The sequence below is a fragment of the Leopardus geoffroyi genome, chromosome X (assembly GCF_018350155.1).
Source record: "Leopardus geoffroyi isolate Oge1 chromosome X, O.geoffroyi_Oge1_pat1.0, whole genome shotgun sequence".
Lineage (NCBI taxonomy): Eukaryota > Metazoa > Chordata > Mammalia > Carnivora > Felidae > Leopardus > Leopardus geoffroyi.
In genome coordinates, this window is record NC_059343.1 from 12,231,049 (window position 1) to 12,244,508 (window position 13,460).

The 13,460-nt window shown below is 44.0% G+C and overlaps 1 protein-coding gene and 1 pseudogene across 1 annotated transcript in view; one reads left to right on the plus strand and one right to left on the minus strand.

Moving 5' to 3' along the window:
• CLTRN (collectrin, amino acid transport regulator) overlaps positions 1 to 11,524 on the minus strand; it is a 32,463-nt gene extending 20,939 nt beyond the window's left edge. The window contains exons 1-3 of the mRNA XM_045470741.1: positions 11,274 to 11,524; positions 10,909 to 10,967; positions 7,067 to 7,152 (exon numbers count right to left, since the gene is read on the minus strand). Of these exons, the coding sequence (XP_045326697.1) occupies positions 7,067 to 7,152; positions 10,909 to 10,967; positions 11,274 to 11,331 (203 nt within the window). The 5' untranslated portion in view covers positions 11,332 to 11,524. The remainder of the gene's footprint in view (positions 1 to 7,066; positions 7,153 to 10,908; positions 10,968 to 11,273) is intronic.
• LOC123595593 lies at positions 8,130 to 8,213 on the plus strand (annotated as a pseudogene).
• Positions 11,525 to 13,460: the final 1,936 nt, after the last annotated feature.

Consider the following 13,460-nt stretch of genomic DNA (forward strand, 5'->3'; position numbering starts at 1 on the left):
GACCCTTGAACACCAAGGTCACGGTGTCTTGAACCAGTGAGAAGATTAAAAACCAAAGTAGAGGCCAGTACTTCCCGAGATGTCTGAGTTGACTCCGAAGATTCCATACCCCATCTAAGAATGGACCCAGGACGGCCGGGAGGGCAAAGGGCTTCTAGATTTCATGTGGTTTGTCGACAGTCCGTGTCAGGAGGTTCTCTAATCCCTGTCCTGATATGAACTTCATTGTGTCCAGGCAAAGAACCCCCTCTTTAATTTTATCGGCTGCGGGGTCACCTGGGACACTATCTAAAATACTCAGTTTGTCTGCAGCACAAACCTTCTCTGGGCCCTGGGACAGGACGGCAAGGCCCAAGTCTGTGCTGCGCTGCCAGCCCCTGTGTTCCTGCGGTGTGGCCCGAGTGGGCACTCAGTGAGTGAGTGAGAAATGGGTGGATGAATTAATGGAATGGAGAAATGAACTCCATTGTTTCCATGATATTCTGAGAGACAAACTGGGAAAGTAAATTGGGCCAAGACCGAATGGAAAGGGGGGAATGAAAGGAGGGAGGTTACGTCCCCAAAACTTTGTTTACACAACCACAGATACTCAGACAACCCAATAGTAGCCGAGCTCTCTCGCGTAAGAAGACTCCTGATACGGTGTAGATAGGGGTAGCCGAGAGGAAGTGTAACTGTGAGGGAAGCTGGTAGTAAAATGGAAGTAACATGAAGACTGGTCCTACAGACTTTAGTAGTAATGTCCTTAGTGACCAAAGGATACAAATTCCTCCCATTCTGGCTCATGTACCACGGGTGTGACTTCTCCCTGGCCTTTCTCCAAATGTGACCACATGGAACGTCCTCGAAGATTTACACAAAATGAAACCCTAATCAAACAACAAGCACCTAGTGAGCTAAGCACGTCTTTGTAAAGTTTATTTTGATGTATTAAGTAAACTGAAATGCCTAAGTCTTAAGAGTTCTCGTCACAAGGGGCGCCTGGGTGGCGCAGTCGGTTAAGCGTCCGACTTCAGCCAGGTCACGATCTCGCGGTCCGTGAGTTCGAGCCCCGCATCAGGCTCTGGGCTGAATGCTCAGAGCCTGGAGCCTGTTTCCGATTCTGTGTCTCCCTCTCTCTCTGCCCGTCCCCCGTTCATGCTCTGTTTCTCTCTGTCCCAAAAATAAATAAACGTTGAAAAAAAAAAATTAAAAAAAAAAAAAAGAGTTCTCGTCACAAGAAACAAATGCTGAAACTATGTATAATGATAGACGTTAACTAGATTTCTTGTGGCGATCGTTTTGCGACATACACAAATATTGCATCGTTATGTTGTCTGCCAATGACTAATCCAATGTGGTAGGTCCATTATACTTCAATGTAAAAACGAATTACTAAACTCAAATGCCAGGAGCACAACTAAAGGGAAATGCTACATTTTTGAAATTGTAAATATAGATGGGTTTGCTGGAATTATTGGAATTTGCTTCAATAATCACTTTGCCCAACTCTCTTATGAAGTAATAACATTTACATATACCCTAATGGCTTCTCAAGCAAATCCTGAAAAGGTAAAAATGTGCACTCCCTTTCCTCAAGTGTGGAAAGCCTTGGTTTTATACTAATCCTCTACGATTTGGCTCCCCTGCCATTTCTCCTCAATGGCGCCAGACAGGGCCACCTGCATCCAAGGGGTGGTAAGAATCAGGCCTCTTGTTTCTGGAAACCAAAGGCCTAAATAGGAGCTGGGCTGCTGTTTTATAAGCACAAGACCATTAATCCCCTTACCGTGGACACAACAGCACGTTGTTCCTTTTTAGATCACAAGACTTGTCCTTGAATAACTAGGCAGAGGGAGAAATTCATTCCGTGCTCCACACCGTGAAAATCGGAAAGAAAACGGCATGCCTGAGGTAGACTTCTCCCTCTGTTGCTCAAAATGATACATTATCCTAAAAGCCAATAAATATTTAAGCAAACTGGGCAGGTAAATGACCCAGCTGACTTGGGAATTAGACTAGAGTTTAACCTTAGATTATATTTCTCCAGAAAATGCCTTCAAACATGTAAGTTTTCCTGTGAAACTATTTTAGTAAATCTGGCCTAAACCTTACTGTAATCACTTGAAAACATCTAGCTGCCATCTTCTTCAAATTCACAAGAAATCTTCACACAGTCTGATCTAATGAACCCAGAACTTTCTATCTTTGAAATTTCTCCATACATCTTCTATTCTGCCTTGAAGAGAATCCAGGAAGTAGCAAGAAAAGCAAGATATCAAGATTTAAGTAATGACTTTGAAGGAACTGTCTTGTTTTGGTCACATTCAGTCCACCTGCCTACCACTTCTCCCACGCCCTGCTTCCTCAATGTGGGCGCTATGCTGTGTGGGACCTGGTTTTATCCATCACCTTAATGTCAGGGCCGAGCACCCAGGAGACTCGAGTAGAGCCTCCTCAACTCTACGGATTCCAGCACAGCCATGCAGTTCACAGGCTGGCCTCAGTAGACCGCGGGGCAGAAACAGGTTTCTGTTTCTCACCCCTCTGCCTTTCCCTGCCCTGTCAGCTCTGCCTCCTTCTTCCTTGACAGCATCTGAAGCAAATGGTGTAGCTTGCCAGTCACTTCTCCTTATTAAAAAGATCAGGGTGGGTGAATCAAAACTCGGATCAAAACGGTCTCCCTGCCTGACACACAGCTTCTCTCCGTCCAGCAGTGCTGACCTGAGTGGAGTGCACCACTGATGTAGTCTCTGTGCACACTTACCTCCCCACCCCACCCCCGCACGTGTCCCTTCCGCCCCCCACCTGCTTCATCCTGCTCATTTAGGGATGGAAAGGGAGACGGGAGAGGGCTGCGGGCACGAGGGACGGAAACAGCAGAGTTCTCTGTCCTTAGCCAGGGCTCTCTATGGGTCCCTCTGGCTGTTCACCGTTCGGGGTCCTCCGTTGAGGTGGCTTCCTCGCGTTCTCCATTCAGAGCGCCTTGTGGGGCCCCCGGGACCTGTCTGGAGACCTTTGCACCGCATCTTCCCCTGACGCGGGCGACGCACTCTGATCAACTTCCTCCATCCCCCCTCTGCTCGGCCTCCAGTGGTGCACTGCCAGCCTTGACCCCCTGCCTCCTCCTGCCCTGAGGTTGGTTCTCAGCCCCAAAGCCAGGGACTCCATCCAGCTCCCTCCCGCAGCCTCTGCTTGCTCCCGGAAATCCATTCAAGGGCAGACCGCTTGCAGAGCCGTCCTCTCCCACCCAATGACAGGAGCTCCAGCCCGCCTTCCACCTTGAGACTTCTCCAGCTACAAGGCAGGCCTCAGTGACTGGCTTCACCATCATGCACGTGGGGGAGCATCTGACAGGAAATCATATGCCAGTCTCTCCTCTACAGACGACTCCACTCTCGGTGAGCAGTTCTCTACCTGACTCGAGGTAGACAGGGACACAAGCAAGGGTTAACACTCAAAGCACATACTCGCTAGTGTGGCATGGGCACCACCTCATCTGAATGGGTCCAGTTGTCAGCACCCCACGTGGCTGCATGGTGTGTACGTGCTGGAACCCACTCCTGCCTGTTCCTGTCCTATGGGGGAGGGAGTGGAAATGTCACAGCCTCTCTGCAGGCCCGCACCCCCGGCCTCTCTGACCCTCTAGCCTTCTCTCCCACTGCCTGCTGGGGTTGGGTGAGGGTGACTGGACCCGTTCAGTGTCCTACCAGTCCTGTGTGAACGCCGCCAGGACCTCTCTCTAGGAAAAACCTCCTCTTGCATAGTCAGTCAAGGTCATACTGGATCAAGGATATATCGATCGTAGGTTTCCAAATATGCAAAAGCATCCTCAGGACATACTGAGCTCTGTGTCACAGGAGGCGGTCAAGCTTGATATAAGAGATATCGTAGCCAGGACCGGATAACAGGTGGAATGAAAATGACGGTATCCATTATTCTGAGTATTATTTGATTATCTTTAGTGAGCTACTTTGTACATTTTCAATTCTGTACATCTCAGCATCTTCAAGTTTTCTGCAATATTCATAAAATAAGCGACGAGGAAAAATAAGTAAATAAATAGTGAATGTCGCAGATCTGGATCCCTGAAGCCATCCCGGAAATGGGTATTTGCCACTGGAGGGGTTTGCTAGGGCGGCTGTAACAAATACTATAGACTGTGTGGCTTAAGCCACAGAAATGTATTTTCTTACAATTCTGGACGCTAGAAGTCTCAGATCAGGGTGTGGTCAGGGTTGATTTCTTCTGGGGCTTCTTTCTTTGGCTTGTGGATGGCTGCCCTCTCCCGTCTTACCTGGGCTTTCCTCTGTGCACACCTGTGTCCTAATCTCTTCTTCTTATAAGGACACCATTCGTAGTGGATTAAAGCCCACCTATAGGACCTCATCTTACATTAATTACCTCTTTAAGGACCCTATCTCCAAATACAATCACATTCTGAGCTATGAGGGGTTAGGACTTGAACGCATGAATTTTTTTTTGGGGGGGGGGGACACAATTCATCCCATAGCAGCTCCCCTGCAGAATTTATTTTGTCCCTCGCTGGCACCAAAAGGCCTCTCTAAGGCAGAAGAGTTAAAACCTGACCCTGTAGCCGGGCTACTGGTGTCTTCCATCCAGCCACCACACTCGCAAGAGGCAGCCCTTCTGCAAAGTTGTTTTCAATCCCGTCTTGCATTTTGTGCTGCCCTTTCCCACAGCGGCAGCCCGTTCACGTAAGGATGCAGCCTTCTTTACGGCAGTGCATGTAGAATGGGGCTCAGCTACTGAATTGCATCTTAAACACCTCCTGGTTCATTAAGCAGCCCTCAGCACTCAGCCTCCCGACAGCAGTACTGCTGGCTCTCACACTGCCTGTGCTTTTACAGGAAAAAATTTGTTGACCCCTGATAAAGTTTTGCACTTTTTCACTTGTTTACAGGACACTGGCAACAAAGGCTTCCGTATATCCCGTGCACCCAATTCCAAGTGAAACATGTTTGCAAGTCAACAAGATCAGATATTCACAGATGTATACAATGCCCTAAGTTCATAAAGAAAAATTCAAAAATGAATTCTTCAAAATTCATCTAAAATGTTACATGTTTAAATTAACTTTTCCAAACGATGGGAAACATCTGGTTTAATGTAGTCATTTACAACGTTTAACATAGGCACCCAGAGGAAGTAACAATACCATGAACACAACAATGTGTAAAACCTGCTGAACAAGAAAAGGAAAGGATAAAGAGACTATTTGCAGGGGTTGGGGGTTGCATTGTAAGATGATCGGGGAAGGGGGGGTTTCTTATATTTTTCCTTTTCAAATTTCTGCAAAGCAATCACCTCATTTTTTTGAAAAAGGTTATGATAAACAACTGTGGAAAGAGTGCTGCAGCTTAAAAGGCAGATGATAAACACAAAAATATATGTTTTTCTGCAACTCTATAAAATAGGAGTAGAGTTCACTTTGGACACAATTTTCTTTTCCCCTACACCTCCTTTTTCTAATTTTTTGAATCATGTGAATATATTACCTATTTTTAAATATTTATGTGTACGTGTGTACACACAAATACATATATCATATGTTTACTTTGCTCCCTCAAATTCTATTCTTCTGTTTCCTTCTTCATAGTCACAGTCCATGCATAATATATTGTGGGTTTCAGGTATGCCAATTAATAGTGATCCTGTTTGTCAGGTTCTGAATCATTACAGAATTTAGACAAAAGAATAAAGCAGCTAGGAGACCAAAATGAAAGGCCAGGTTGGAGGACACAGCTTTAATCTGCAGGAAAATTTTCTTCCTAATTAAAAAAAAATCCTGAATGGAGATAAATTCATCTACAGTGTCCCATGTAGAGCTGAACTTGGGCACCCATTGCACATACAGGAGTAATACGCAAGATATTTAACACACTATATGATACGGCACCTACCAACAGCAACAGTCCTCATCTGTAAACAGCACATACACCTGTAAGGCTGTACAGAACATACAGGTATATGTGCCTGCCCATGCAGGGCCTAATTCTGGACTCAGTGTAGGGAGTAGCACAGAAAACCGCCTGCTGTCTAAGGGCAAGCCAGGTCCTAAAGAGAAGGAGCCACAGACAGCTTCTCCTTCCAGCTCACCGACTGGGTCAGCCTTTTCTCCTCTTGAGGGGAAGAAGGAGAGAGGGAGTAGACAGAAACCAGGAGTGTTACCAGCATCACAAATAGACATGAAAGGAAACATCACAAATACACAAGAATAGAAAAAATGTAAAACTGTTAACACTTGTACTAAAGCTTCTAAGAAAATAACCAAGGTGCTATGACAGATATCAACAGTGGAATGAACTTATACATATTTATTTCCAAAATGAGTGCTATGGACTGATTTGTTCCCCTTCCCCAAAATTCCTATGTTGAAGCCTGAACCCACCCCCCCCATGTGACTGTATTTGGAGATGGGGCCAGTGAGGAGATAATTACAGTTAAATATGGTCATAAGGGTGCAACCTTGATAGTAGTGTCCTCATTAGAAGCGACACCTGAGAACTCACTCTCCGCCCCCTTCCAATGCCCCCTCAACAGAGGTCACATGAGAACAAAGTTCTAGTGGCATCTGTTAGGCAAGAGAAGAGGACTTGGAATGAGATCTATCTTGCCAGCACCTTGATCTTGGCCTTGCAGCCTCCAGAACTGTCTGGCATTTAAGCCACCACTGGGTGTGGTATTTTGTTATGGCAGCCCTAGCAAACTAACACGATGAGAGTAGAGTTTTTTTTCTTTCTTCCTTCCTTCCTTTCTAGCTAGCTATCTATCTATCCATCTACAAGAGAAATTATATGTATACAATAGGAATGTATAAAAAGCTTATGACATATGACTACCTCTAGAAGTTTTTATCATCATAGCACCTATTGAACAAAGAGCATCGTTGGAACATGATATAAACTGTAAGGTGAGCTAGATTACAGAAGTTTTTTTAATGTTAAAATAGAGATCCTTTTCAAAAATGAAGTTAAATAATTACTTTCAAGATAGAATTTGGAATTAATGCATGCCTCAAATACTACTGCAAATAACCAATTAAGATTTTATACTGTGTACTTACTCTGTCGTTTCTCTGTTGGGAACTTTCCTCATGGAGAAAGCCACCATTGCTTTGAAGAGATATTCCTCATTTGTATCCCAGGCATACTAAGAGAGAAGTAAAACAGAAAATGTAAAAAGGCATAGGATGAAAAATGGTCCATTGCAATTTAATTGTGGCCACCGTGGTATTAATCAGTGCCTGCCTCTCTCTCTCTCCCCCACCCCCATCTTACTCATACACTAAAGACTGGAGACCAAGATAAATCATATCACAATAATGTTCAGGATAGGCTTTCTTGGACATTCTATCATTCCAAGTGTGGTGTATTTTCCATTGCATCATCTTCTTCACAATCTGCAGTATTAGTAACCCGTCAACAAATAGTCCATTTGGACATCCCATCCTGGACATTTACAGGACATATACATCATTCCTCCCTTTCTCTCTTCCCTCATAAACTGACTACTTCTCTTAGCTTCCTTTCCTTTACTAACATTGGTACAATTTTTCTTTCCATTTTCTTAGCTGGAAACTTGAGTGTGTGCGCATATAACAGATTGAACTGTGCCCCCGCAAAATGTATATGTTGAAGTCCTAACCCCCAGTACCTCAGAATGTAACCATATTTGGAGACAGTGTCTTTAGAGATGACTAAGTTTAAATGAGGCCATTAGGGTAGACCCTAATCTAGTATGACTGGTGTCCTGGCAAGAACAGGAAATTTGGACACAGCCACATACAGAGGGAAGACAGCAATCTATAAGCCAAAGGCAGAGGCCTAGAACAGATCTTTCTCTCATAGCCCTCAGAAGGAACCAACCCTGCTGAGACCCTGATCTTGGACTTCTAGCCTCCAGTACGAAGAGAAAATAATTTTCTGTTGTTTAAGCCACCCAGTTCATGGCACTTTGTTAGAGCAGCCCTAGTGAACTGATGTGGCTAACCACATATTTGCGGTGAGTAATCAAGTACGAATGGAGAAAGTCACAAAACAGGGTTTGTTGGTTTAACTCTAAGTTCATGATTTCCTACTCCCAAATTGCCTGGGAATCCCTTAGGTTTCTCCATCAGTTTTCTCTCTAGCTTTGCGCAGTGGCAGTATCGTAGCCAATGAGGTTTATCCGAGGCGCGATTATTGCTAATTGAAAACTTTTCCCAGTTTCTCTCTCTCTCTCGTGGTTCACAGTGACTATCTTGGACCTCTTTCGGCTCCCCTTGCACCAAACTCAGTGCTTTCCCTCACACCTCACACTCACACAGATGTTCTTATCTCCTAATTTACAGATACATACTCAAGTCATCAATTTAAACTCCCCCGTTTTTCTGACACCAAATAAAAAACTCCCGCTATAGACATACATGCTATCCACCTCCTCCCCCGAAAGGCCGGATGTGGTGTTTCTCCTCCCATCAGTGGCCACTGCATCCACTTCTACTAGGAACACTTCCCTCTGCCCTTCTCAGGATCTGAAAGATAACCGTTTCCCCTCTCCTCTGTCCACTGGACTCTGACTTTTAGCAATGCTCAAGCCTCCCCATTACAACAACACCAGAACCAAATTACTTTACTCAATCGTTCTTCCTCCACCTACTGGTGTCTCTCTCCTGCCCTTCACAGCCAACACTCTCAAAGGAGTCGTCATACTCATGTCTTTACGTGCTCACCGTCCACTTATTCTCAACTCCCTCCATCAGCTGCTTTCCAGTTGCACCACTCCACAAAAAGGCTCTCTAAAGTTACCAGTGGCCTCCACATGACGCAGCATGATGAGCGGCCTTCAGCCTCAGCTTGCTCAGCCTGTCAACAGCATCTGACACTCCTGAACACTTCCTTCAACTTGAAGCACTCTCTTCCCTTTTGCAATGCTCATTCTGCTTTTCCTCCTGCCCCTCTGCCCCTTTAGCGGGTTCACCGTTTTCTACAAAGGCTCCAAGTTTTAGAGAACCTCAAAGCTCTATGCTGGACCTTCTCCTCTTGTCATTCTGTCCTTTCTCCCTCAGACTGTCATCTAGTCCAGGCTTCCACTCTCACAGAAATGCAAATGGCCCAGGAATGTAGATCTCAAGCCCACTCTGTCCTTGCCTATTCATCAATAATACCTCAAACTCAACAAGTTCAAAATTAAAGCTATGATTTTCTTGTCTGCACCTGGTTTCCTGACTCATAGGTGGGTCATCATCTGCTCAGTTGCATAATTAGAAACTAAAGCTTCATCCTTGACTCCTTCTCCATTCCTCTTTTCTACTCTCATCCCCTCCACTATGCCTTCCACACTGTGGCCACTGTCTTCCAAACACTAATTCTACCAAAACATCTCTTCCATAAAACCCTCACTTGCTTTAAAGATAATAGCGAAGTTTCCTAACGCAGTCCACACATTCTTCAGCCTGATCTCTCCTTCTTGCCCAAGCCCATCACATGCCATGCTCTACTCCACTGCTACAGCTCCCGATGCCCCAGCCTTCCTTCCATCCCCCACTCTCACCAAGTTCCTTCCTGTAATAAGCCTTTGTGTGTGCTGTTCCTTCTGCCCTTTTTCCTTTTATTCTCTGGTTCACCTGCACTCATGCTTTAGACCTCACAGCAAGTGCCGAGCACTAACGCCCCTGACAAGGCCAAAGCCCCCATGTGCTTCTCCTCCCTGCAATGCTTGTCAAGCCTACACATTTCCATTTCATTTACTGAATGTTTGACGGACAACCAATCCTCCCAACAGCGTAAGTGCCACGAGGGCAGAGACAGGTCTGATTTATCTGCCATTGTGTCCCCGGCATTCAGCATGGGGCCTGCCTCAGAGGACCCTGGGATAAGCAACCGACAATCTACTCTCTGCGGTAGAGAGAGTCAATTTTACAGTCAGACTGCCTGGGTTCAAATCTCACCTCTGTCACTTGCTGACTTGAGATCTTGGGCACATCGCTTCATTTTTTATACCTCGGCTTTCTCATTTACCCAGTGACAACGGGAATGCCCGTACTACCTTTCTCAGAGGGTTGTTGTGAGCACTACGTGAACTGATGTGAGTCAAGTGCTCAGAAGGGCCCCCGCTGGAAACTAAACTAAATCCTCAATAAATGCTGCCTGTTACAATGACCATTTCTCACTGGGTGAATAAAATAATATATTGGTGAACTGGCCCGCAAACAGAATACGTACCTCTAAGTACCTGTAGCATTCTTTGATTGCTTCTACTCTGACACATCTTAATATCACCTTCTATTGGGGAAAATTTTCACAGACCACACGGGGATACTAAAACTAGAATTACACGAATCATCTTATTAATTCAACAGGCTTTATTGCACTTACAGCTACCTGAGCCTAATGAGTATTTTTTAACTTCAATTTCATAAGCACATATTTCATGGTGTTACTTTGATATTTGAGAGGAACTGAAGAAACTGCACGTTAGAATTAGAAAATTTTGGGGCTATGAAACATCTTATATGGGTGGAACCATGCCATCTTTTCAATGACTAGAAAACTGAGGCTCAGAAAATTCAGATGACCATAATGGTGAGGAGCAGAGCCCAAACCAGACCTGAGGGCCTGACTGGGACCCCTTTGCTCCACAGCTTGATTAAAATGTTCAAGTTTGCACAGTTGTTTTGTGTAATACAAAACCTCACAGATTTTCTAGCAGATTTCTAGCACTGCAGATTCAATACCTTAGGCAAAATCATTTTTAAATAATTTCTATTTTACTATTTTTTTTACTTTAACACAGTATCAGATTTGAGGTCTTTCAAATTAATCTATATAACAAGTTTAACATAACTATACAGAGAGACTCATTACACGAGAAAGTAGTGTTATTAGCAAACAAAATGAAAAATGAACACACAGTTTCTCCACTTACTGCGTTATCTCCCAGAGCTGTTCTGATACTAAGTCTTACTTTAAAAGCATTTTCTCCATCTGCCAAAAAGAAAAAAAAAAAAAAGAGCAGCATTTGATGATAAAAATCTGTCAAAACAGAAGACCAAACATTTAACCAACTCAAATCAACACAATGCTGAACTTCAGCGAAATCGCCCCAAATACTCCTGAGAGTTCAACTACAATCACCTTACAGGGTTTAAAATTTTCTTTCAAACTCATAAAACAGTCATAGTCTCAACTTTCAGGCCACAACACGTCTGCAGATTTAGAAAAATAAAGAGGTCTTTGTTGTCAATCATTTAGAAAACTGTTAATCTATTTTTAAGTTTCAAGGCTACATACCTGGTTGACAGAGTTCAGCATGAATAGCAGTCACCAGAAAAAAGAGCAGGCACAACATTCTTTCAGAGTGGAAAACACAAGGCAAACGCAGGGATAAATATCCACCCTCCACTTAAAGCTGCCTTAGCCATTCTGTGACCCGGATTAGAATATTAGAGAAACAATCTAGCCACCACCTACAAGATTTAATGACTAAACCGCATTATTTGGGTTAATACTTAGATAGAAGCAGCCCATCTCCTGTCAGTTATTTACGACAATCTGTTTGCAAAACAGATTAGCTATCTTTTCTGGACTCTGGGTTTCCTCTGCTGACTCAAAGTCAGAATCCTCCCCTGCCCTTTCTGTTGTTGTCTGGCTAAGTGCACTGTGGACATTTTCCTTGGCCTCAACTTTCTATCTTGTCAGGGCTGAAGTAGCTGGCTCATAGATAGGCTATCCTAATTTAGAAAACAAACAGCACTCCTTTCTATCTCTGGTGAACAAAGGACGCCCTTCCAAGAATGGTCTCACCTGACTCTCACCTCCACAGATAAACATCCCGAGAGAACTTCCACTTCAAAGGGAATCATTTTGGTCAGCCCTGAGTTCTGCTGGTTGTGTAAATTCCAAGTTAATGATAGAGAGCAGTGCTGTCCAATGGAACATTCTGTGATGATGGGAATGTTCTGTAGCCGTACTATCCAATATGGTAGCCACCAGACGTAGCTGGCTGTTGACCACTTGAAATGGAACTACTGCTGCTGAGAAACCAAATTTTCTCTTAATTTATGTAGAACGTGTGACTAGCAACTACATTGGTCGGTGCATCTGTAGAACTGTCATTAAGAGCCCCCTGCCATGGACCGGGTGTGCTGGATTCTTTCTGTCACCCTCAAAGTAGCACCTCACAGTTGCTGTTGTTCGAATCCTCTTACACGTGAGGGAACGGAGGAGCTGGTGTTTAAGGCACTGGTGGCAATGGGGGAAGACGAAAGGGTGTCACTGGAACCCTATCTCCACCACACTGAACTGCACTGTGTCTGCACTGGTCATCATCGGTCAAAACTGAAATTGCAGCAGAGCCGCAGAGATGCTCTGAGGGTTGCCACAATGAGTGGAAGAGAGTCTCCCCTAGTGGGCATTCTACAGATGCCAACAGAAGTGCCCTAGCAGGTTGATGTCTGGGCTTTCCTCTCTACCATGCTGCCTCGTCATGAATTCAGCCCCCAAGTTCCACCTCGCTGCTTGAAAATCATGAGTGGAAAAATTACATCGGGTGACCCTGATGAAAATGGGGACTTTCAAAGCAACAATGAGAAAAAGATCAACAGCCACACTTCTGCAACACTTTGAGAGTCCTACCACGTCCCCCTCCTGGATAGGGTGATATTGTATCATAGATGACCCATTTCTGTTTGGTGACGCCACCTGGAGGAGCCTCTCCTTACCTTGGTTGCAAGGGCACAGGGCCAGGAAAAGTTGTATTAGAGGGAGAGGCAGCCAATATTAGACCCATTCTAGCAATTTCACTATTAAGTGAAATGGAACTTTCCTAGAAGGAAGAGCTCACGTAACTTACCCCTGAAAACAAAGTCAGACTAGATGAAGTTATCTTGGGAAATGTTACTGGATAAAATCATCAGGAGAATAGAAAAGCCAGTATGTGGAGATTTTAACAAAGCTAATTATTTGCATCAGGGAACAAAGCCATTTTAGAGACAGATATGATTCAGCTTTGCTTTAGCCTTTAACTTCATAAAAGAATCAAACATGTCTCTTTTGCTCTGACATAGTCACTTACGTCATTAGGATTGAAGATAGTAAAATACTGATCTGTAGTTAAGCCATTCTTTGAAAAGCAAAAAAAAAAAACTCTTCCTTTTTGAATTATGATTTCTCTCTTTTTTGAAAATAAAGTTAGCCATTTATTAAACAATTTCTTTGTGCCACTCTATTAGTGCTTAATAGACTTGTAAAAAACTGCCCTTACTAAAATAGTTGACATACAATATTATATCAATTTCAGGTGTATCAAAGAGTGATTCAACATTTATATCCATCACAAAATGCTCACCATAAGTATGGTTGTCACCTGTCCCCACATAGTTATTACAATTATATTGACTATGTTCCCTATGCTATAGTTTACTTTCACTATTCTATACTTTATAGATGTTTGTTGTCTCATTTAAAAAATAACAGGGG